We start from the raw sequence: 22,535 nt of genomic DNA on the forward strand, positions 1-22,535 counted from the left end.
GCGGATTATTCGGGTCTCGGGAGGATTAAGTCCTGTCAGCCGGGTCCGTCGGGTTTTCCAGGGGCGAAAGAGATCCACAGACTAGACAGTGTCGGCAGCGAGAAGAATCGGCGGACCTATCTACAAAGATCCGCGAACGGCTGGGCGGCTATAAATCAACCGCGTCAATATCGGCGTCCGTTTAATAAATGACCGCGCGGCACGGAAAAAAGAGGAAACACGGTTCGTACGTGTTTCGAACGCGTCCACCGGCTGTTATAAACGACCCGCGCGAGTGGAGGCCAGCCTCCTTTATCAAAAGTACATTCTGCCCGACCGATCTCGATGGCTATTCGTCCGTCGACGAGCCGGGGCAGGAGGGGCCGAGAAATTAATCGTTGTACGAGGCCGGATGCGGCTGCAACGGGCGCCGGCCAGAGAGACAGAGGTACAAAGAAAGTTTTTCCCCGGACGACGAGAGAAAAAGAACCAGCCACTGAATAGCAAAGCAGCTCCCCGGGAACCGCGAGGAAAACTCGTTCGAAACTCGTGAAATCATTTCGCGAGTGCAAGTTTGACGCAATTTGCATGTGCAATACGTTCTCTACCGTCGCGTCCCCGCTCGTTTCTCGCCATCCCCCTTGCTGCTGCACCCTCGATCCCTTAAGCGCGTCTTGGCTCTTGGTTCCCCGCTTTCGGACACGGCCGTCCCGCCGGACCTTCAAAGCGACCGATTTCCCAGCGATTAAGTTACATTACGCGTAATGACGGGACTAGGCCAGTCGAAGGGGGCTTTGCGAGTGCAGACCGCCGGTTGGAACTCGGGAATTACGCTCCGTCCCCCCGGGAGAACAATCGACAAAGGTGTTCCCTCGCGCTCGACGTTCCATTTCCCGGAAAATAATTGACAGGAAGCTCGCTGAAAAATCCTCTAGCTCTATCGAACCTTCTGTACGAGTCTGAGTTCGATCGGTACACGTTGCGTCGCAATAACCAATGCATTCTTACCAAGTTACACGCGTGGGAGGTTCCGCATCGTACACCATTGTCCTGGCAATTGTCGGTAGATCATCTGTCGCACGTTAACATACTCCGATAGACAAAGAGAAGATACAGATAGACAGAGAGGTGGAGAGAAGAGAGAGAGAGAGAGGCGCGCGCGGAAGTCGCACGTCGAGGACAAAACGGTGTTCCCACTTGTCTCGCGATCGTCGCTCGACGTTCCTCTCCGCTTCTGGCGGAGCGGACACCTCGCAGAGGGTTGCGTTGACCGCGTAGAAACGTCCGACGAGCGGTTCAACGATGGATTATCGACGGAACGGGGTGTCGGTGACGCGGCACGGCGATAGAAACGCGGATAAAACGACACACCTCTGTGCCAGCGGCGAGAGCCAGAGCTGATGCGGACCGCGGAAGGGAGGCTGCGAAACTGAGATGAAACCACGGCGCAACCCCGGTGCGCGCGCGCACCAAAACCACCCCCGGAATACACGGAAGCAGCCCGGCCAACCGAACGCTACCCCCCTCGTCCGTCCCTACTTACTTCTCTCCAGGACTACTACAACGACTACGACGACGACGACGATGGTGAGGACGGCGAGGACGTCGAGGACGGCTACGCCGCGTCCATTTTTCCTCTCCCCGTCCCCCTTTGTCCTTCGCCTCCTTCCTCCACTTTCGGCGTTCCTACCGTGGAACATCCTCCTCCGGCGCGAATCAAAGTCCCGAGGCTTTTACGGCCGCCGTTTCCACTGTTATTGGTGATCGCTTCCGGGTCGTCAGACCCCAGACGAATCCACCAACCGCTCCTTTGTTTCATTCCCGCGCGCTCTAATTGATCGATCGGCTGATTGCAAGGCGAGCGGAAGGAACCGCGAATGTCCTTTGTGCGCTCGAGCCTGTGTATCGCGCGGAGATCAAGGGACTGGGACAGTCTTGGGTGCAGATTGCTCTGTGGGCCAGTGATTCGGCTCTCGGCTACCTGGGAGATACTAGGCCACGCCTACTCGGGGCAATTTATACAGACCGAACGGGGGTTTCCAAGGTTGATCTTTAGGAGATGTAGAAACTCGTGGGGATTGACAGAAATTGAAGGACTTGCCTTGTGGGACATTATCCTTGATACAAGAGGAAGATGGATGATCTTTCGTCGACGTAGAACCCGAGACAAACAGCGCTCGCTGCCTGCGTTTGGACCGGAGGATTGCGGAAGAGGACGTTGAAGATGGCGGAAAATGAGAAAAGGTTACCGGATAAAGTTTCGGGGGACGGACAGAAGGCGGAGGATTAAAACGGGGACTAACACGGACTTAACGTAGCTCGAGCGCTCGCGCGACGAGAGAGCCGACGTGACCGGAATCGTCCCGACGACTCGCAGTCGGCAGTTTAACGGCGGCGTGTTCAGTCGCGAACGAGAAAAATAGATAAATAAATGGAAAATAATGAAACGCATTCGAGGTTTACCGGTGGCAGGGTGGGCCCCGCGCGCGGTTCGATCTCGCACGAGTGAGGCTCAATGACTCACCTCGACAGAGCTCGGACAATGTTGCTCATTCCGGGCGACTTTAATTGGCAATTACCAGGCTGGTTGGCAAACTTGCGCCATTTTAAATTCGTTTAATCGAATCGCGTCCATACCGAGCGGCCGCTGCTGCTTCCAATTTACGCGCCGGCTCCTCGCGCTCGTTCGAGGACCCGGCGAATCGGTAATCGACCGTCGCCGAACGGTGTCCTATCCCAATCGGAAAATTCCAACGGGAATAATCGGGACCCGTGTTTTCGTGCCACGATTTTCGTCCCGCCGCCGCCGCGCCGCTTCGACTATAGAAATTTATCGACTAACCCCGGACGGTAGGCGAGTTAATACCTACACGCCGACCGACCCTCTGAGCGGATTTAGTTTAAGCGCCGCTCCGCGAACTTGACCCACTGGTTGGACCGCGCGCGCGGTCGTGTAACTTTCGGGGCAAAGGAAAACGCATTCTTTGGCAGTGGCTCGAATAGAAGCGCCGCACACCGCTTTTACGCGCAGACTATTTATTCAAAGACGACCGACGCTTCGTTTCGCCCCGTTAAGGAACGAGCACCGAGCCAACGTAATTTTTACCCTCGAGCGCCTCCATTCTTTATAAAATTTTTTAAAATTGCCACAGACTTCGCCCGGAGATGGAACAGCACGAACGATAAAAATGGTCTCGAGAAAATCCCTGGAATTCCCTTCCGCGACGACGATATTAAGAAACGGAATTCGATAATCCAGATCGACTGGAAAAAATTGCAAACGAAACGTTGCGTTAACTCCACGCCGTCCCATAATGGGTTAATTACCATTCGCCGGGGCTTCCGATAGCCGGAAGAACCGCGATTTTCCTCGACTCTCCATCTCTCCCTTTCTCGTTCTCTCTCAGCCGTGAAAAGCCCGTGTCGAACGGCGAAGCGCGTTATTTTATATTCCGTGTCCCAAGAAGGCCGCCGGAATCGAATAATCTCGCCCCGATAAAGTAACCTTACATCTTTTCGCAATTTAAGGCGGTCGAAAGAGAGAGACTTTCCTGTGGAAAGCGAGCGAGGACTCCGTGTACACAGGAAGGCTTCTCGGTGGAGAAACCTTGCCTCGGCCGTGCCGGGGATCCTTAATAAAAATGTACGGTCACGGAGTAGCCTTAGGTGGTGAAGATTGATGAGAGCAAGACGCTGCACGGAGCGGCACGAGGCGCGCGGACTCATTCCGAACGTAAACGGAGAAGGAAAAGGAATTTTCCTTTCGGTCGAATTTGCCAAAATCAGTCGACGCTAACCCCGCTGGAATTCCGAGTGGCCCGTGGTTCCCATTAATTAGCTAGTGGACGGGGAGAGGAAGCTGGTGCCGGGCTGAACGGACGTAATCGCCGCTTTCAGGCGCAAATGAAAATTTAAGGTGCTGCTCCGACTGTTCCAGAGCTTCCTCGTAACCATTATATACTCGCGAGTCAACCGGCGGACTCGTGGTCGCCGCGCGAGAAATACGGTCCTTTCGAGCCTGCTAAATATTAGGTCATCCTCCCACGAGTAACGTCATCTCCCGTCTCGCTTGAAATAAACACGTGCTCGGCACGTCTACAGGAACCTCTCCATTTAGTGAATGCGTTTGTTAAATTCTTCATTGAGAAATAAGGAAAAGTGTGATACGTTTCTTTCGGGGCTGGTAAATATTAGGTTATCCCGTGAGTAACACCTCTCCATTTAATGAATGCGTTGGTTAACTTCTTCACTGGAAGAAGTGAAGTGAACTCCTTTCGGGGCTGGTAAATATCTTCCAGAGGAAACGTCCAGTGGCATCCGGTGGTTGGAAATGTTGGGCGAGAGGCGGAGGTCGGTCCGAGGGGCGGCTGAAACACGGAGAGACAGTTTCAGCGAGTGCAAAGTCGTTTTTCACGTAGACCAGCCTCGAGATAGAACCTTCATTTTTCCGGGGAAACAATCATTCTCGGTGTGGCCCGATACGCTGCTCGTCCATCGTCGAGGACTCCGCGAGGGCGTTGCCGTAATTACACAGCCTCCTATTCAGCGTCGCCTCGAGCGCGTCCCAAGACGGCAATTCGTCTCCGTTCTTCGAGTCGTCTTGCAGCCGCCGGGCGTTCAGCGTGTTCCAGGTCGGCGACTCCTCCCGGCTGATCATTTCCTCGGATTTATTCCTCGCGACGATGCCGCGATCGAGCGGCACGGGATGCCCGCCGCCGGCCCGCGCCGGCGAACTCCCTGAAATTGAAAAATCGATTGCCGTATTGTTTGCGCTGCCCTCCCCCTCCTCCCTCTCGGGGAAACTCTCTCGGCCGCGAAAAAGTGAGAGCCTCGCGCGCTCGTAGAGCTCTGCGCGCGGAAATAGAAAACGAATCGGCCGAGCCACTCGAGCCGGGGCGAATCGCAAATAAAACGGCGGCACACGTCGAGCGGAATAAAATAATTGACTTCGTGAAAACCGATCGGTGCAGAATCGTTTCAGCGAGCACGCGAGCTACGGAATTAGAGCGAAATTATGAGCGGAGAGCCCTCGACGCGTGTGCAGTTATACCAGGAGCTCGCTAGACTATCGAAAGCAAAAATGAACGGAGGCTACGTTCTCTAACGAAATTCCAACGTTCGAAAATTCTTCAATTTTCAAAATTACGTGCGGCAGAACCTTTGAGGGCGTCCCATATAGGTGCGCGATATCTCCGAAGCGTTATTGTGCCGGCGAACGAATCGATCGAGGAGCTCCAGGACGAAACCGAGTTAGAGTCCCAGGCGGAAGCACGGTGTCTCGTCAGCGCGTTGCGTCGCAGAGTGTCGTGCATCTCTTGCATCTCCCTCTCGAGCTGTTTCTGGTGCTCGAGTATGATGCGCCTCTCGCGAATGCCGGGCGATAATCGAAGCGATGAATCCACGAGATCCGCTTCGGCTCTGGAACCGAGGAAAGAGGAAACCATTGTGCATAGCGGAAGAGGCGGTATGGCAGTTGACAACTCTTCAACGCTTTGACTTCGGCCTCGGATGCCATCGGTTAATCGCAAAAGCTGAAACGAGGAAGAGGGAGAAAGAGAGAGTCCTCGCGGAAACCAAAGCGTTGAAGCGGCTGTTTCGAAGAGGAACGCGTGCCTGGGTTTGTAGACTTGTCTCGTTGATTCGGACGCGTCCAAACTGCAGCTAGCGGTCTTCCGTGAACGAGAGGACTCCCTCGCGGCTCGGTGTACCAGGTCCAACAGGACCAGCTGCTTTTCTCGGGGAAGAAGTGCCGCCACCTCCTGCAGAATCTGAAAAAATAAATTTGCAATTGAGCATCAGAAAATTCGATGTTCGGCGATTTTTGGAAGTACGATTAAAAAGTGGAGCCGGAAGACAGAGGAGGGGAGGATTCGAAGTCGCGGGACTGGTTTGACGGCGGAGACGGGGGATTAAACTTAGTTCGGAAGCGCGAAACGCATTTTCCATAAGCATAAGGGGGCCCCGACTCTCGGGCTGTCGCTCTTTAAGTAGAAAGTTAGTTGGCACACGGAGGACGGAGACGAGGAGCAGGAGCCAAGAGCTACTCGGCTGGCTGGTATAGCTCGCGAGGGCGCTTCGGGAAAGTAAATACGTGTCCACTTTTTCCCTTTTTATTCGCCTTCGGTGGCTCCGGAGATACATACATACATAGAGGCGGCACACACACACACACACGTGTAGGTACGCGCATCCACACCGGAGTGAACGAGGGACGCGAGACGAGACTTCTTTTTATTCCGCGCTTTAAGAGACAGTTTCGTGGCCCGGCTATTGAGCGATTCCGAGGACGAAGGGGAGATCGGCAAGGGGCGGCGAGGCACGTAGGAATCGTCGAAGGATATCGAGAAAAATCGTTCGCGCCCCGGGGATATAATTTCATCGACGGAATCCACCGATGCTTTGCATCGATAGTTTCGATCCCGGCCGATCCGAGGCGTCATTGTTGGGCAGCTACTTTTTAAACGAGGTTATTGCCTTATCCGAACGAAAGCGTGCTGAATAACTCTGCGCGTCCCAGGGAATTCCATTATCGACGCGAAAGGCAATGGATCATTGTCGAACGATCTCCCTCTCCTTCTCTTTCTGCCCTGAAGTCAAGAAAAAACATATTCATCCCGCTCGTTCGGAAAGAACGAGCGATACTCCAAATGACGGAAGCATGCGCAACCGGAAATTAGTCGAAAAGCGTGGCCCCGGGCGCTACGGCAGCCACCGTCGCGGATAAACAAAGCGAAAAATACCGCGGCGCTGTGCTCCATCCCCTACGTGGGTTCGATTGTCCCTGCTCGATGGCGAAACTCGTTCCCAGAAAGAAACGCTGTTCGACGCAGTAATTGCGACCGATCGAATCGAACTTCGTATAACGAAGGAAACAGGATATTTCACAACGCTGGAAGCATCCTGAATTCTTCGGGAATAGCTGAGGAAGACTCGTCTAACCAAGATCGATGCATTGTTCCAGAAGACTGTCGGCTATTTACTGTTTAATTAAGGCGACCATTTCATCAATCGATTCATGTAGTACACGGTAAATCAACTTGGGCGTTGGTACAAATTAGACTACTTCCGCCTACCTCGAATCGACACGAAGATAAACGAAAAATTCACGGGAGGCATTGACCCAGTGAAAAATTAGCAGAAGTTCGGAGCGCTTTGGGTCCCGGCGGGGAAAGAAGAAGCGACTACCATTTATTTCGTCGGGGAGAATAGTTCGCAACGTCGACGGCTGAACCGATGGGAACGTTAATCGGGTAAGTAGCGACCGCCTCCATAAGAGAATTCCATTCGAACAGCACCCGATTCGGCACGGCCAAGTTTTATCGATCGCCGCCGGAAGTCTCTTCGTCGAACGCCCGTAGATCCGGTCGCTTTTGAAGCGGAAGCACTCGCCGAATTGTTCGAATGTTTTATCGGTGAAACAGCGGTTCAAATATCGAATTCACCTACGTCTTTCGAGATGAGGTCGAACGCGGGCGTGTTTGACGAGTATCGAACCGGGCAAACGAGACTATCCAGGGTGGTTCGCGGCGATCATTACCGAACGAGAAAGAACACTTTACATCCAGGGTTTGGTTAAGGCCCTCTCAACCTGCTGAGAACTCGCTGACACCTATTACGACTGAACCAGAACCCTCCCTCGAACGCTGATACGTTTAAGATCCCCCGGAGACTCGCAAAACTCCGGGAAAATCCCCGCGATGCTGAAGACCTTGCGTCGGACGGACCGAACCCGGAAATTCGAGTGGATATTCCTAACGGGTCGTAAAAAAGTTTCGGTCCCCGTAAGTGCAGGATCGTGTCCCATCGTTTGCATGACTTTCGTCCGTCCGTCTCGGGCCCGGAGCGGCTTCCGTCTAATTATCCGGCGGGTTAATCGACGGACCGAGTACCCGGAGATCCTCCACGGGGAATCTCCAAGAAAATTAGACTGTCGAACCCGTATTAAATCGGCGGAGTGATGGATCGATGCGTGACGGAGAAACCTCTATCCCTAGAACACCGGTCTCTCCTAAAACTTCTCTTTCATCCTCTTCCGCGTTTCACCGCAATATTAGCTCCCCCGTTTTCTCCGCTGCAATAGAACAGGAAATGTGTCAGAGATTTCGAAATTTGTAAAGTTCTAGCGTCACCGTCGACTACGAATGGAGGATATCGAGAGAGCTCTAACATTTTCCAAAGAGTTCCGACTGCGATCAAAGCGTGTCGAGTTGAAAAGGGACGGACCGCTATCGTTCGAGAATCGAGAGGCGATACCGCGTCTGGAAACTCCATCAGCGGGAGAGGTGCACTCCTATAACAGTTAGCGGGAAACAGCGTCCCAATGGACAGCCATTCGAGAGGCGATGGGAAGGTGATCGAAGTCGTGCGAAACGGCGAGATTTGCAATGTTTCCCCGCAAGGCATGGGAGTCGTTTGCGAGGGCATCGTTCCCATCGCTGCGATGGCTTGCTGGCATGGCGCGGCAACAGTCTTCTCGTCGCGCCGCGCCGGTTGTTACAGCGACGCGATACTTTAAAGCAACGCGGCAACCCGATTTTATGATCTCTCCCATAAACCGAGGTTTCACTTCGCAATTCCCGGCAGCCGGCTTTCCCGAAACATTAAACCGGATTTCAATTCTGCCGCTCGAAAACTCATGAAAACCGGAGGGAGAAGCCCGCGAGCGAGAAGTGGACACGCTGCTTTCAAAACGCTCGTCCCCGAAATCTAGATCGACGCCGTCGATCGGACGCCTTTAGAAAGTTCTATGCCGCCTGTTGCGTTAATTAGTCGCGATTCTATCGAGGGTAATTCGAACGGACGCCTTTCACCGTCTCGGTTTCTCTCCGTCGACGAAAACAACGCGAAGTGGCGCAAAAATGAATCTATGTGAATAATTTTTCTGTAATTCTCGCGTCATTTTTCATACTTATCGACGACTGTGCAGCGGTGACCGATCCCGCGATCAAACGCTCTCATGAGAGAGATTCGTCAGGAACAACGGTCCAACGTGTTCGTCGCATTAACGCTCATTTGCGAGCCGATTAAAAGTCGATTTATATTCGCCGGAGATTTATGCGAGGGGGGAACACGGCGATACAGGCACAGGACCAAAGAGCGAGAGAGCCGGTTTTCTCTGCGGAGACATGCGAGCGACGTTTAATTCGTGTTGTCAAGGAAGAAGTCTCCTGGCGGGAGATAAACGTTCTTTCGTCATACACATACCCGCGTACGTGCACGTGCACGCGGGGACTCCGATGCATACGCCAAAGCCAGGCAAACACGCTGCGACGACGGTTCGTTGAATTTTTCCCGTTGTTCCTCCGTCTCTGCCGAGATTCAACTTCGATCCCGACTCACTCTCTCTCCCCATCTCTCCTCGTCCTATCGCTCGCGGAAACGCAAATGCCCGAAGTAGCGGAATAAATACTGTGACGCTCCGAACGATTTCCAATTTCTTCTCCTTGTCCCCTCATTTTCAGCCAATAAAACCATTTTTCGAACCCTCTCGCGCACTTTAACCCTTTGCATTCTCTATTGTTTTTTAAATTCTGTGGATATGAAATTGGTTTAATACCTCGTACAATACCTAAAAGTTTAGTAAGTGATTAGTAGATCGCGGATCTCATGCATTTATGACAATCATGGGTATACAATTTAAAACAGTGGACCTATGAAAAAGATTTAAGACCACCAGTGTATAGGTTTCACGTTAATGAGTTCATTAAAAGAAGAATGAAATTTTTATTTTATTTTGCATAAAAACCCGCCGTCCATTGATTAGAAACGTCTTCGATACGATCCAGCAGCGTTCGTTTCGATGAAAATTAACTAGATTGCGGATTTTCTGCATTTGCGGCAAGGGTGCCATTCACATTTGCAGCCAAAGAAATAGTACGAAATCCGGAGTATATTGTGTTAGCAAATCCTAATTAAAAACTGTTCAATCTGCGGGTTCGCAGGTGCTTGCAAGTTCCAGAGTTAATTCGTCCGCTGGAGGAAGCCCCAGAGGGGCGGTTCGGGACGCAGCAGGATTCTAGGAAAATTGGTAAAGACCGTGCAGGGTTGGTAGTGGTCGTGTGGCGGTTATCAGCGGGGCTATTAAATCGGTTTGCTAGCCGATTATACAATCGGGCGGATAATAGGAGGCGCGTTAAGAGAAGAAGCGGATCGTCGGGAATTGCGGGAAACTCCGTTCGGGCGAAGTCTGCAGTTTCCTACGAGCCGGTCGCATCGATATTATTGTCGTAGAATCTGGCGTCGCGTCGCGTCGGTTTCGACGTCGTTCCGGCGTTCCCTTCCCGGCGGACGACCCTGCGAAATTACTGTCCTGGAATTGCCTGCTGGAAACGCGCGTCCGCGTCCGCGTCCCGCGTCGGAAATCTGTGCTCGTCTAATCTAATGAAACTGCCGCGAACTGTGTGTAATTAAGCTGGCCCGCGCGTCGTCTGCAGCACGGAATGAAAGCGGAGCCGAAACTCCGACGGGCAAACACCCGGGACTCGAACGTCCGGGAATGCGAGTTTCACCGCGGAAATTACTCTGACAAATAATCGGCCATCGAACCTGCGCCCCGGAATGATATACTGACCAAGATGATCGAAACTGCGACGCCACGCGACCACTGATTTACACCATCGCATCGCATCGTCCGGTATTGTGTTGGATACACACGGTCGAGTTTCACGCCGATGCGCTTCGCTTTTTCTCGACACCGTCGGCGAACTTTCCGAGTGCCGTGGACTTCAGTTTATTCGCGTTAGACGTCGTTTGAAACTGATATCGTTACACGAACAGGTGCGAGGAACTACAGGTAACAAACTAAACGAATCGATCTCCATAGCAAAGCGGCCCTCTCCACGAGGTAACGAACACCGTCTAGCTTTGTTTCTTTAGTCCGCTTAATCTTCATTCGCGGGAAATTCCTCCCTCGGAAAAATCTCTAGCTCCTGTTACGACGGAATATTCAGTGGTATTCTGTCCGTTTAGCCAGCCTTCGAATTCTTCCAACACATCCACCAAGAAATTCACACAGGAGCAAAAGGAGCAACGAGATGGAGCGTGTGTGGCAGCCTTTATTATAGAATTTTTTCGTGTAGCAAGCCTGCGGGCTTCGTTCGAATAATCCACGGATCGATCGTGGTTCGTGTTTGATCACCCTAAATAACTCTATCGGGCTGCCGACGTTTTAATTAATTGCTCCGGTGGCGGAGGAACGGCAGAAAACACGGGACGAAACGAGACCAGGGGTAACGAAACGTTAAGTAGAATGGCGAGCAAAGTGAAACAGAAACTTGCGGCGACCAGCAGGAGTTGGTAAAGCTGAAACTTACCCTGAACTTGCCGAGGGAGAGCATGGCCAGGACCAAGTCGCCCGGTCCACGGTGTCGAGCCCGTTGCCTGCTCATTGACGCGACGTACGTCAAAGGGCTGGCATCCCTCAGCTCTGCGTGGCCTGCAACACCTAACAAGATTATTGATTTTGCCACCGCGACTCGCATAAACGTCCTCCGGGACCGAGCGAGGGAACGGGCGTCCGGATACGGAGCAGAAATTTGCCTACGTCACCGCCGTGGCTCGACGTTGATTTAAAACGCGCCGGCCGAACTGCTCTTTTCGAGCAGCTCGCGTACACGGTTGATCTATCGCCCGAGGCGTACCCGCTCGAGTTTTACGCTCCCCGTTACCTATGATGTCCTCCCGCGACACCGGCGTAAATCTTCATCCCTTCCGCGGCGCGTTTAGCCCTCCCACACGCCAGCCGCATCCTCAATGTTTAACGCGACTACCCATTATTCTATGTGCAATCCCGGTTAGCCGAGCGTTGCCATGCACCTTACACCGTGAAATCTTAACCCTCTCGCTCCCGTTGGGACAGGCGCGTCCCACGCGGCCTTTGAAAAATGCTGATGGCCGGAATGCGCCCTAAGAGACACCCTGATGTAAACAGGATGTATTTTCACAGTCGAACATGTTCATTTTAAAAAGGAATTAGGAGCGAAAGGGCTAAAGAGCGTCGTTCCACCGAGTGGCTGTCCATCGAGAATAGTTGGACGTCGATTCGGCCGTCGGGAATCCCGGTTTACGACATTTTCGAAGTAATAAAACGACGCCGGTCAGTCGTTGCCGGCACGTAGGACCGATACCGCAACAATAGGACTATTCCTGGGGAAGGATTTCGCTCGATAGCTACCGGCCGGCTGGCCGGCCCCCTAGCTGATAACACGGCCAGCCTGAGATAGCGTTGGGTCTCAGGGCTCTGGGAGCCGCGAGCGCGCCAAAAGCCCCCAGCGAGAGAGGCGATGTTCCCGTGATACAGTCCCGTAAATCTTTATCGAACGGCGAACTCCGCTTCAAGGAAAACGCGCAGAAGTGGAAGCCTCCTGCTTCGCCCACGCCTCATCTTCGTGCCCGGAGATTGATCCTGCCTAGCGATTTTACGAGCGGCAAGCTACGCGCGCGTCCCTCCGCGTGAGGTAATTAACCTTTTTTCGACCGGTGCGAAAACAGGAGCCCGACACCGCAGGATGTATCGGAAAAATCTCACAGGCGAATTTTTTCCCGAGCAAGGTCTCCCCGACACGAGAACCTTGACGCGTGCTCGTCTACGCAGCTCCGGAAATAATTGATTTCTCCCGCTGTTATTACCTCCGGCTTCGCTGTGTTGCCGGGTGCCTTTGCGAATCGTGCAGAGTCTCGCGGATACTCTTGCGCGAGCCTGATCATTGTCAATAGATCTGCAGGCTGGCAAGAAACTCTTGCGCAGGTCTGGTCTCTATCGATGCGCTCATCCGGAACACGGACTAGCGCAAGCCCGCATTACCATTTTTCTGAGGACTTCATTCCCTTAATTAGCAATCTCACGAAAAGACAAGACAAAACAAGTATGTGCGCAGGATATTTAGAGACTGAAACTATCTATTCGAGGGAAATCCAACTCGATAGCTCATACATCGTCTAAACGTTATAACGCGCGCCATGATAGATTACGGATCGCATAAACTGTACGAATAAATCGAGCGTGAAATCAATACCGCGTAAATTCCTCTTATCACCCTTATCCACCTCAGCGGGAATTTCGAGACTCGATGTTTTCGGGGATCGGCGGAACTGCCGGGAAACTGGCAACCTTTTTTCCCCTCCGAGTTCCCATGGAAGCGGAAACCGGCGAATCTAATTAATTCTCTAAACTCGAACCCGAACCCGCACCCGTTCCGGAGCGCCTTATTACGTCGTGACAAGTTTCCGGGCGAGCACAACGGGGCCGAGAGCTAGCGGAAGCTTCTCGGCAGTCTTTGCCCAAGTTTATATCTTAATACCTGATTTAGTAGAGCTCTCGCGCCCGCTGTAATTACTCGTGTGTCGGTCTACCGCCTCGTTTCTCACGCTACGTCCTATTTGCTATCGACCCGGCTCGGACCGGCCGAAATTACTCGATCGAGAAGGATCGGGCATTCTTCGTTCTCACCGTTGCTCTCACAGCAGGCGACCCGGGATTCCGACAGAGAGTCGAGGATCTCTCCGGCTTGGAAGTTCGTCCTTTTTCTCCTGGCGATCGTGTTCACGCTCCTGGCCTTGCTCCACGTGGAGAACGCGCTCGGACCCTTGTTCTCGGCGAACGTCAGGCTGTACCGGAGCTCCTTGTCCCCGGCGAGCAGAATCAGCTTCAAAGAGTTCCCGGAATACTCGATCATCTTTGTCATGCTTTCCGCCCAGCGCCAGCCCTTCGACAAGGACTCCACAATTCCCAGAGCCGGCGTCGTTTCCTGCGACAGCACAGACTCGCAGAACACGGACAATGAGCGCATCTCCGAGCTGTAATTCTCCTGCTTGCTCCTCCAGCTCGCCGCATACCAGCAGTTCTCGTGAAGACTGTAGAAAAGAGTGCTCAGATACGGTCGCAACACCGGCTCGAGGTATTTCGCGTCGTAGTCCATCCCTTGAACAGATTTTTGAAAATCGACTTTGTCGACTATTGCTCGGTAGTCATTGTTCGCTTACCGAAATACAACCACTGCAGCAGCATCTTCGCCATCACCGTACGAGACTCCAACTCTGCGCTGGCGGTCTCTCTATCAGCTCGAACCTCGTCGATCAAGAGACCAACGGATCGATCGAACTGGCTGGTCGTGTTGCAATGCCTCCCCTTCTTCGAGTCCCTGGGGCGTTCTCGCTCCCTCGCACGGCGGTTGGTCATCGCGCGGATCTGATCCTTGGCCTGCGTTAACACCAGCTTCAGCAGGAACACAAGGTTCTCGACTTGCTCGCTCGTGTGAAAGGCACACTCAGGAAAGTTCAGGTACGAACAGATATCGGAGTAATCCTGTGGTCGGAAAGAGAAACTAGAGGACTGTTCTGTTCGAGCTTGAGTTAGCTCGACACGCTACCTGTGCGGTGCAATCTCTGGTTCGGAGCGCTTGCTCGAGAATCAAACCGAGATATTCCAATTGTCTGGAGCTGTAGCCATAATCTGCGTCCGCCGTGCCTCGGGGCAACGAGAAGACTATGTCTCTCCATCTGGCGATTAGCTCCGTCTCCATAGCGTCTAGAGGTCTGGGAACACATGGAATCGCGGAGAGAGAACGATGGTGCAGCGTCTCCAGGTAGGACTCCAGCAGCCGACAATCGGAGACGTACAAGTCTTCGTGATGCACGATCCCACCTGCAAAATACGAAAAGATTGCAGAAGTTTGCGGAAGGGGAACGCGTCCACGGGATCTCAAAGAAGTGAACGACGACACTGTGAAAAAAACGCTGATGAGATATCTATGGAGGTGTATCGCGGGGCGGCTTATGGACGTGCACAAATTGCCGATACGTCTGCGATAATGGTACACGTCGTTATCGTCACCAATTAAGGATTTCCATGGTAACGAGACGATCCCGCGGGCCGTCAACGCGCGTGCATCGTTGTGTGCGTGTCACCGTGATATCGATTGTCCTGTAGGGAAAAAAATAACGACAAAAAGGAAGCTGGATGTCGCGCGGCGAAAACAAAAGCCGTCCTCCGACACGCCACCGCACGACAGCACCGCCTTCCTTTTTCCCTCCCGGTTCCACCACAAACCGAATTACCTCTTGCGCATTGTAGCATCACGTTGCAGCGCGGTAGAAAGTAACACCTGAGGTTCTGGCATTTCAAAGCGGTGACTAACTCGTCCAGCACCAGCAGAACGTGACGCGAGAGGGTGTCGGGCGCCCAGCAAGTCAACGGATCAGGCCCAGCCCGTTCCAACGACCAACGATGCATCGTCCTTAGAATATGTCTCGAGACCACTCTCAACCGATCCTGCGGAGGACGATCTCCCTTCCGGCTCGCCGCTGCCTGGAAAACAGTAATCGATATTCAGACCCACCCACCAAATGCTTAATTTGAAATAATAGAACGCCCGTTTCAATTGCGGCTCGCCACTGCCTGCCGCCAGGCGAAAAGTCTCGTTGCTCGCGCAGAGTACAAGCCGCCGTGGCAACGAAACCGGAAGCTAGGATAGAGGGTGGCTGCTGCGGCTGCAGGCGGGATGGAAATTTTTCAAATCGATTCAACTTTTCTCATTACGTATTCACCGGGGCTGCGTGTTCGGTTACCGGGGACCGGCCGGATAAATTATTGCCGAGTCGCATCCAGCGCCGGCGTTTTTATTAAGGGGAGCCTGATGTAAACGGCTCAAAATTAACGAATTTTTGCGAATTTATTTTCTGCCGCCCATTGAACCGATCTTTTTGAAAGCGGGTACGTTTTACCGTGCTGCTGAAGTGCCCGAGCAAATTTGTTTGGTACGGGAGAGCTATAAAGAATTCCGTCTCCCATTTGTGGAGGCCGCGATACTCGAAGTGTTAAATAGCCAGGGCTAGAGCCAGCGCATCTAGATGAGACAGAATGCGTTTTCAGCGTCGACGCGGAGACACTTGAATCGCGAGGGGATACAAGGAAGACCCGAGAAACAGGGGAAAGGTCGGTGTGTTTCGAGAAATAGGCCAGAGAATCGGGGACCGAGTGAATGCGAATCGAGGCAAGATGAGGCAAGGTGAGGCGAGACGCGGCCGAGCGCGACGAGATGCGCCGCGCACAGTCGGATACGCGGGCTGAATTATTGTCAGAGCCGTCGCGTGAAGTGATTCGTCGCGGAACCACGCGCAAGCCTATGAAACGCGCCAAATATTCCCATAGATGAAAACGTCAAAGAGGGAGAGACAGCACGTCGAGAACAGAGGACCAAGATACTTCTACGCTCTGGCAGACGCTCGAGAAAAGGAAACAAATGATACGCCCGACTGAATCGACCAAATAAAATCCATCGGGAGGAAGTGCATTTGTCGAGCAGTCGGTTGGGAATGGAACGCCGTTGCGTCCCTGCTCTCACAGAATAAACTTTCCGGGAACCTTCGACTACGGATATCGCGTGTCGTTACCCCTTGGACGGCGGGCCATTCTTGTAACGATTTAATCGATTATGTTTAGGACAATTCGCTGCTGTATTTATCAATATTTTAAAATGTATTATTGAAAATGCGAACTTCCATTATGAGGTGGAACGTATTTATACCCTTTGTTCTGATCGTTTATCGCAGCTCTAGCATGAATATACCCCGAGGAGAAGTGTCGAGGACGAACGAGCAGGAGGTGCAAGATTACTCGGTATCTCGGACGAACGTCGATCCCACCTTCGACTTTGTAGGAATCAAAGGAAGTCCCTCGCGCATCTGGTGCAAGATTTCTATGAGCACCGACTCCGTCAGGCCGGGTACACTGTCGGCGGCGTAGTGTTGACTCATAATTTTCTCTGCCGCTGGAACATGTATACCCCAGAGAGTTGCTCGGTCCTCGCAGCGTGCACCAGGGTACGGTCCAACGGCCACGGCGTACATGCCCTGAAACGGTGACGAGAAAACGAGGACACAAGATAATACGGACCCGTGAGTCGTAGGAGCGTTGAGGAAGCAGAGATCTTCAGACTTTGAATCGGCGCACTTACGCTTTGCGCGACCGTGTAATGAAGAAGAGCGTCGCAGTGATAGAGAGGCACTCTTCGAGGATAGTCGGCCGAACTGGGCCAAGAGGACAAGCCTATGCCGATTAACAGCCTGACCTCCACTTCGCGAGACTTGCATCCGTCCAACGCTATCCGCAAAAGTATTCCTCCGGAGTCTTCTATCAGCGCCACTCGATGCTCTCTTGCTTCCGGAGACGATCCATCGGAAACGGCTGCACACAATTGTGGAACGACTTATTTTATCTCTTAACGACATCACCGTCGAGGATATAAGACCAAGAAAGGTTAAGGATCTAGTTGTCCCGCGGAGCTCGGGCCGGATTGTTAAAAATCGCGTCGTTAGTCAGGCCAGTTATTTTGCGAGACAGGGCTCGGGTTGATTTACGGGGCGTTCTTTAATCCAGTTACACAGAAACTGGGCATATTTCGCGGCGCTCGTTACTCTAAATCCTCTGCAGTAGTTATTAAAGCAACTTTGCCCGAGCGTCCTGTTCTGATTTATAGAACACTCGGTGTGTATCGAATTACAGAGTTGCCTCCGCGCATCGGTTATTTCATACAAACGGGGAGGGGACAGGGCGCAGGATCAACAAGACGAACGAAAAGGGATGAAAGGGGAGACGAGAATAAGAGGAAGACCGAGGGTGCCGACGCGACGAAAGCCTGGAAGAAGAAAGTTCGGAGACACGCGAGAAGCCCGCGGAACGTCTCACGATAGCCTGACGTTGATAAGGGGGCGGAAAGGGCTCCCGCGAAATGAGGAATCAGGCGGGATGATAACGAGACGGTTGGGCATTTCGTTCTTGTTTACGATTCGCCGGTAGCGAGCCGCTTTTGTTGCCCGCGGAGATAAACGCGCGGTAATATCTCAAGATGAGGCGTTTCGAGGCTCGAGCGTTATCCGCGGCGGAAATTTATCGCGTACCTTTTATCGCCGTTAATTAACGGCGACGTTTAAGTTTCCCGATAACTCAGGAACACGTTACCTGGCCCGTAAAATATCCGACAGTGGTCCGGCTGCTTCAGTATCTTGTCGAGGACCTCGGCGTCCACCACTTGCCCCGGCGATCCGCAAACGTTGGCGTCTGTCGGCTCTACACCATCTAAAAAATACAAAAGCATAAGTCCCGTGGATAGTTCAACAAAATCCACCGGGTGGGCGATCGCAAGCCGGCAAAAATTACCTCGTTTAACAGCCGTGGCCAACAAATTTGCTAATTTGGCTTTCACAAGATCCCTCCTCAATCTCCCGGCAGCGTCCGCGTACTCTTGCCAGGGCTTTACTCCGGCGTCGAGTATCTTTAACCGAATAAAGCCCGGCAGACCCGCTGCCGCATCCTCTTCGACTTCCAACTCGGAGCTCGCGGTCGGGGTAGACAGCGCGTCTATGCGCAGCAAATATTCGAACTTCAGCCGCTACACAGAGAAAAAGAAAGAGTGAAGATAGCGACCGGCCTTTGCGTGCATCGTTCCCGAAGTTCGAGACTGCACCCGGCCCTGTTACCTTCATCCTCCGTGGCTCGTTCAGCGAAACGAGGAACGCGGACGAGAATCTCCGGTCAAGATTGCCGGCGGCCAGCATCAAACGTTGCACCAATCTTTCGACGATAGCTTCGATCGCGGTAGCGCTCGAGGAATCTGTAACATCGCCACTCTCGTTCACCGTTCACCCGTGAAAAAAAAGATGAAGTTTCGCGGGCCGGACCACCGTGGTGCATTTTTCTGTGCCAAACTGTACCAGTAATCAAGTAGTTAATTAAATCTACGAGATATAACGTAGCATAATTCTGGTACGACCTCACAATTGCATTTCCGAATAGTTTCCTCTTCCAATCTAGATTTTAGTGCTCTTTCCGGTAGCATTGGGAGAGCCTTCAACTTGAACGGAAACTTTTGCATCGACCTAATACTTTTTGCCGTGTTCGGGAGCCGAATACCTTGCAGTCTGTATTGGCTCCCGCGTTCGATATACGGCCGCGCGTTGTTCCCCGACGTGGAGCAATCTTACCGCGGCTCGTGTCGAATCGACGAGTAAGATTTATGGAGAAACTCGTTAAACATTCACCGTTTTGAGGCTCCTCGGCCAGCCCGCGGAAATATGCGTTCAGGTTATGCAGCTGACCCTTGGTGAAAGCGAGCTTCGTGGCCATTAATCGTGTGCCGCCCTTCGCGCACGAAGGTCCGCTAGGTGAGCAGCCCATCCTCCTCTGGGGAAAACAAGGATCACGGATATATAACCAAGGATCGTTGGTGCACGACTCTCTGCGCGCATATACTCCAGCTAAAATCAATGCTACCCGGCTAGAACGAGAGACAGAAGTGTTCGGGAATCGTTCTCCGTTCGAGCGGAAACGCGCCCGTAGAATTTGATTTCCCCGGACCAATAAGAATCGACGCGGAGCACCGAGAACCGTGCAAGAATCGTGATAAACTGAGGGAGAAGGAGGATCGATCTCCCGTGGCTCGATACGAACAGCTCGTTAAACCCCTCGATGCTACGATTTAATGTCTGAGCTTCTGACCGTAACGGAACAATTCCCTTGACAAGTGAAAACAAGTTTCAAAATTAATCTAAAGCTCTGTAATGGTGCATACAGTAAAAATAATAGTACGTCAAAGGGTTAAATCACGCAGCCTCTGCAGCCACAGGCTCGACTCCGTCCTCGAACAACCGGAACTGTTTCGGAACCGTTCAAGGAATTCCTCGGGAATGCGCATTCCCCGCTTACTCGACGAATTCCGTGCATAGGTCTCCGTCAGCTTACCGCTGCTCTCCGACGACTTTTTGGCAGGGATCAAAATAAACGGTTGTCTTTCGTTTTTAACGAAATTCTGATCGTACTTGTGAAACTATCCCGCAACGAGATTCTACTTTGTCTCCGACGAAACGTTCGAACGATCGAAAGAAAAAAAAAACTCGCAGCCGCGTGTACGGTAATTGTGAATTCTAGATCTCGCGGGACAAACGAGGCGCGGCGAGTTTCTGTCGCGAGCAGAAACGAAAGGATTCGGTTCGATTTACTGTTAATACGTACGCGGAGAGCGACGACGAAGTCGCAGGCATAGATCCACGGCAAATACTGAACGAACGCTATATCACGGAGCAAAGCCACCGGGTGACGTTTCTATTCCATCCGGAAAGATATTGACGCTCCGCGATCGTGACCATGTAAATGCACCGAACGCCAATTATTATTCAGCGGATCGGCTAACAATGCCATCCCAGTGTGTTCGGTCACCGGAATTACTTCCGATCCTGATTGTGTGCGCTCGACTTCCGCTCCCGTGGATGTATTCTCGTCTCACCTATACATTATACTGCCATTACCCTCTGTTCCTCGCCACTTTGACCACGCGCACATGTGCGTATCGTGTTTTCGATCTGTTCACCGACTGAATCTTTCGACGTCGCTTCTCTTCACAAATGCGTAAATAATGTCTGATCCGTAGCTGACAAATTCGCCGATTTTTATTGAAAAATATTCGACATATCTACATCTTTTTTCATCGATCTTATCTGTGATGGTGTTGTCTTAGGCAGGAAAACATTTTCATGGACAGTGTGCTCTGTCAATCGATGACAGCGCAGGGCCATCGGTTGGCGATTATCATTTAGAACTATGCACAGAAGTACACTGCCAAAAATTGTCAGTCTTCTCGGAGCCTCGGAACTGCCGGGGACGACGGACCCTCCTGAAGGGTCTCTTCACACGAGCTACAGATCCTGCGTTGGCTCCAGAGGAACCCTGGTAGATCCTGGAACATCCTACAGGACCTATGGAAGGTCCTATGTAATAAGGGACCTTGGTGGGATCCTGATGGACGTCTTTTCTTTCTTCTTCCTCCGCCTCCTTCCCATTCCACTTCCCCAGCTCCTTTTCCTTTCAGCCATTCTCTTCTTTTCCCTTCTCTTCCCAAGATCCATTATCTTCCCGTTTCCAGATCTCTTTCTGTTCATTTTTTCTGACTGTTCTTGTATTTGCGAATTTGAGCGAGATCGGTATTTCAGATTGTGCAACAGGGAATCCTGCAATGCAAGGGATAAGAGCGTCATAATAATGCAGTGGCGGCATCCTACAGTGAACATGAGAAGCATTTGAATTCATTGATTCAGAGAGGTTGATCCGCACGATAGGTTGAGGTCCTCGCGATCGCAAAATGGCACGCGGATAGTAAAAATTATCAAGAAATATAATTATAAAAACATATATATATATATTCACGGCGAACGATCGTATCGAATGACGATGGCGTCGGCTTACGTTAAAAATGAGCAAGGTAAAAACCGTTTTTTCGCTCTGTTAAAAAGTCTCGGTTCTCCCGACGAATAAACTATTTATAACCTGTAGGATGTAAACAACCTATATTGCTCAAAATGTAAGCCGCATTCTGATACTTATTCTGTCCTTATATCATAATGAATTATCGACAGATTCATGTGATATCAAATAAATATTTCGTTTCATGTAACTTGATGGGACTGTTGTAACAGAAATATTTATACCTTGGATCCATTTTGATTCATCAATTTAATTTTTTCTTATCATGATCTGTCTATTGTTGCACAGGTGGAACATTCATCCCTGCTAGTCAACGTCCAGATGGTACGTGGCGCAAGCCACGACGCGTGAAAGACGGCTATATTCCACAAGAAGAAGTTCCATTGTATGTGATGATTTGTCGAAACGAACGTATTTAAATTGTTTGATTTCTATACAGCGTCCTCACCATTGTCTTTTCAGATATGAAAGCAAAGGAAAACAAATAAAAAATAAACCCTTATACCCAGTAGGTGCAAGCCCAGAGTTCATAGCTGAGCATAAAGCTAAAAAGGAGATGCTACTGGCAGCGAAGGCTAAAACCATTCCCGGTGCTCCGGCGAAAACAGAAACTAAAAAGAAGAAGAAAAAGAATAAAAACAAGAGTACCGAACACATAACGGAAGAGTTGGCTAAAACCACAATCTCTGAGCCGGAACAGAAGAAAGAACCGTTGCAACAGAATAACAAACCACAGTCCGATGTTAAACCAGTACCAAATAATCAAATCCCAACGGCAAAACCAAATGTTACCGATCTGTCAGAGACTGCGATACCAGACCCACAAAAAAGACTAAAGAATCTAAGGAAGAAGATCAGAGAAATTGAAACGTTAGAGGAGAAGATTAAGGCTGGATTATTGAAGAATCCAGAAAAAGATATACTTGACAAACTAGCGAGGAAAGCTGAGATTTCGAAAGAGATTAAACGATTAGAGGCGAGTCAATAGAAGGGAAATGTTGATAAAAAAATCTATTTACACACTCTCATGGATCATCACTCTTTGTAGTTGTACCTAAACAATTATGTGTTTCTTAAATTTTAAAACAATTTGACTACAGGTTTACGTGACGTCGTACTTTCATCCTCTTTATACAGTAAATAAATAGCAATATAAAAAAGAACTGTACATTTCTATGTGAAGATTCAATTAAATTGAATACCAATGAATTTAGTACATTATTCTGTCACTGTGTGAAAGACCAATCGATCAGATTTTAATAAAAACAAATTGTTTTCGCATACCATACGTTATTATTCGTGTCAC

At 51.2% G+C, this 22,535-nt stretch overlaps 2 protein-coding genes across 2 annotated transcripts in view; one reads left to right on the forward strand and one right to left on the reverse strand.

Moving 5' to 3' along the window:
• The window catches only part of LOC143211261 (uncharacterized), a 38,244-nt gene extending 16,493 nt beyond the window's left edge, over positions 1 to 21,751 (reverse strand). The window contains exons 1-16 of the mRNA XM_076428750.1: positions 21,454 to 21,751; positions 19,015 to 20,976; positions 18,454 to 18,587; positions 18,134 to 18,365; positions 17,936 to 18,052; positions 16,932 to 17,161; positions 16,621 to 16,827; positions 15,034 to 15,283; positions 14,346 to 14,620; positions 13,960 to 14,281; positions 13,427 to 13,897; positions 11,292 to 11,422; positions 5,593 to 5,747; positions 5,138 to 5,397; positions 4,417 to 4,716; positions 988 to 4,346 (exon numbers count right to left, since the gene is read on the reverse strand). Coding sequence (XP_076284865.1) covers positions 4,439 to 4,716; positions 5,138 to 5,397; positions 5,593 to 5,747; positions 11,292 to 11,422; positions 13,427 to 13,897; positions 13,960 to 14,281; positions 14,346 to 14,620; positions 15,034 to 15,283; positions 16,621 to 16,827; positions 16,932 to 17,161; positions 17,936 to 18,052; positions 18,134 to 18,365; positions 18,454 to 18,587; positions 19,015 to 19,150 — 3,198 coding nt within the window. The 5' untranslated portion in view covers positions 19,151 to 20,976; positions 21,454 to 21,751 and the 3' untranslated portion in view covers positions 988 to 4,346; positions 4,417 to 4,438. The remainder of the gene's footprint in view (positions 1 to 987; positions 4,347 to 4,416; positions 4,717 to 5,137; positions 5,398 to 5,592; positions 5,748 to 11,291; positions 11,423 to 13,426; positions 13,898 to 13,959; positions 14,282 to 14,345; positions 14,621 to 15,033; positions 15,284 to 16,620; positions 16,828 to 16,931; positions 17,162 to 17,935; positions 18,053 to 18,133; positions 18,366 to 18,453; positions 18,588 to 19,014; positions 20,977 to 21,453) is intronic.
• On the forward strand, positions 21,066 to 22,510 carry Pym (partner of Y14 and mago). The gene is made up of 3 exons (XM_076428810.1): positions 21,066 to 21,227; positions 21,518 to 21,614; positions 21,692 to 22,510. The coding sequence occupies exons 1-3, from the start codon at positions 21,191 to 21,193 to the stop codon at positions 22,215 to 22,217; spliced, it is 660 nt and encodes a 219-aa protein (XP_076284925.1). The 5' UTR covers positions 21,066 to 21,190; the 3' UTR covers positions 22,218 to 22,510.
• The last annotated feature ends 25 nt before the right edge of the window (positions 22,511 to 22,535 follow it).

Source organism: Lasioglossum baleicum, chromosome 8 (genome assembly GCF_051020765.1).
Source record: "Lasioglossum baleicum chromosome 8, iyLasBale1, whole genome shotgun sequence".
NCBI classification, from domain to species: Eukaryota; Metazoa; Arthropoda; class Insecta; order Hymenoptera; family Halictidae; genus Lasioglossum; species Lasioglossum baleicum.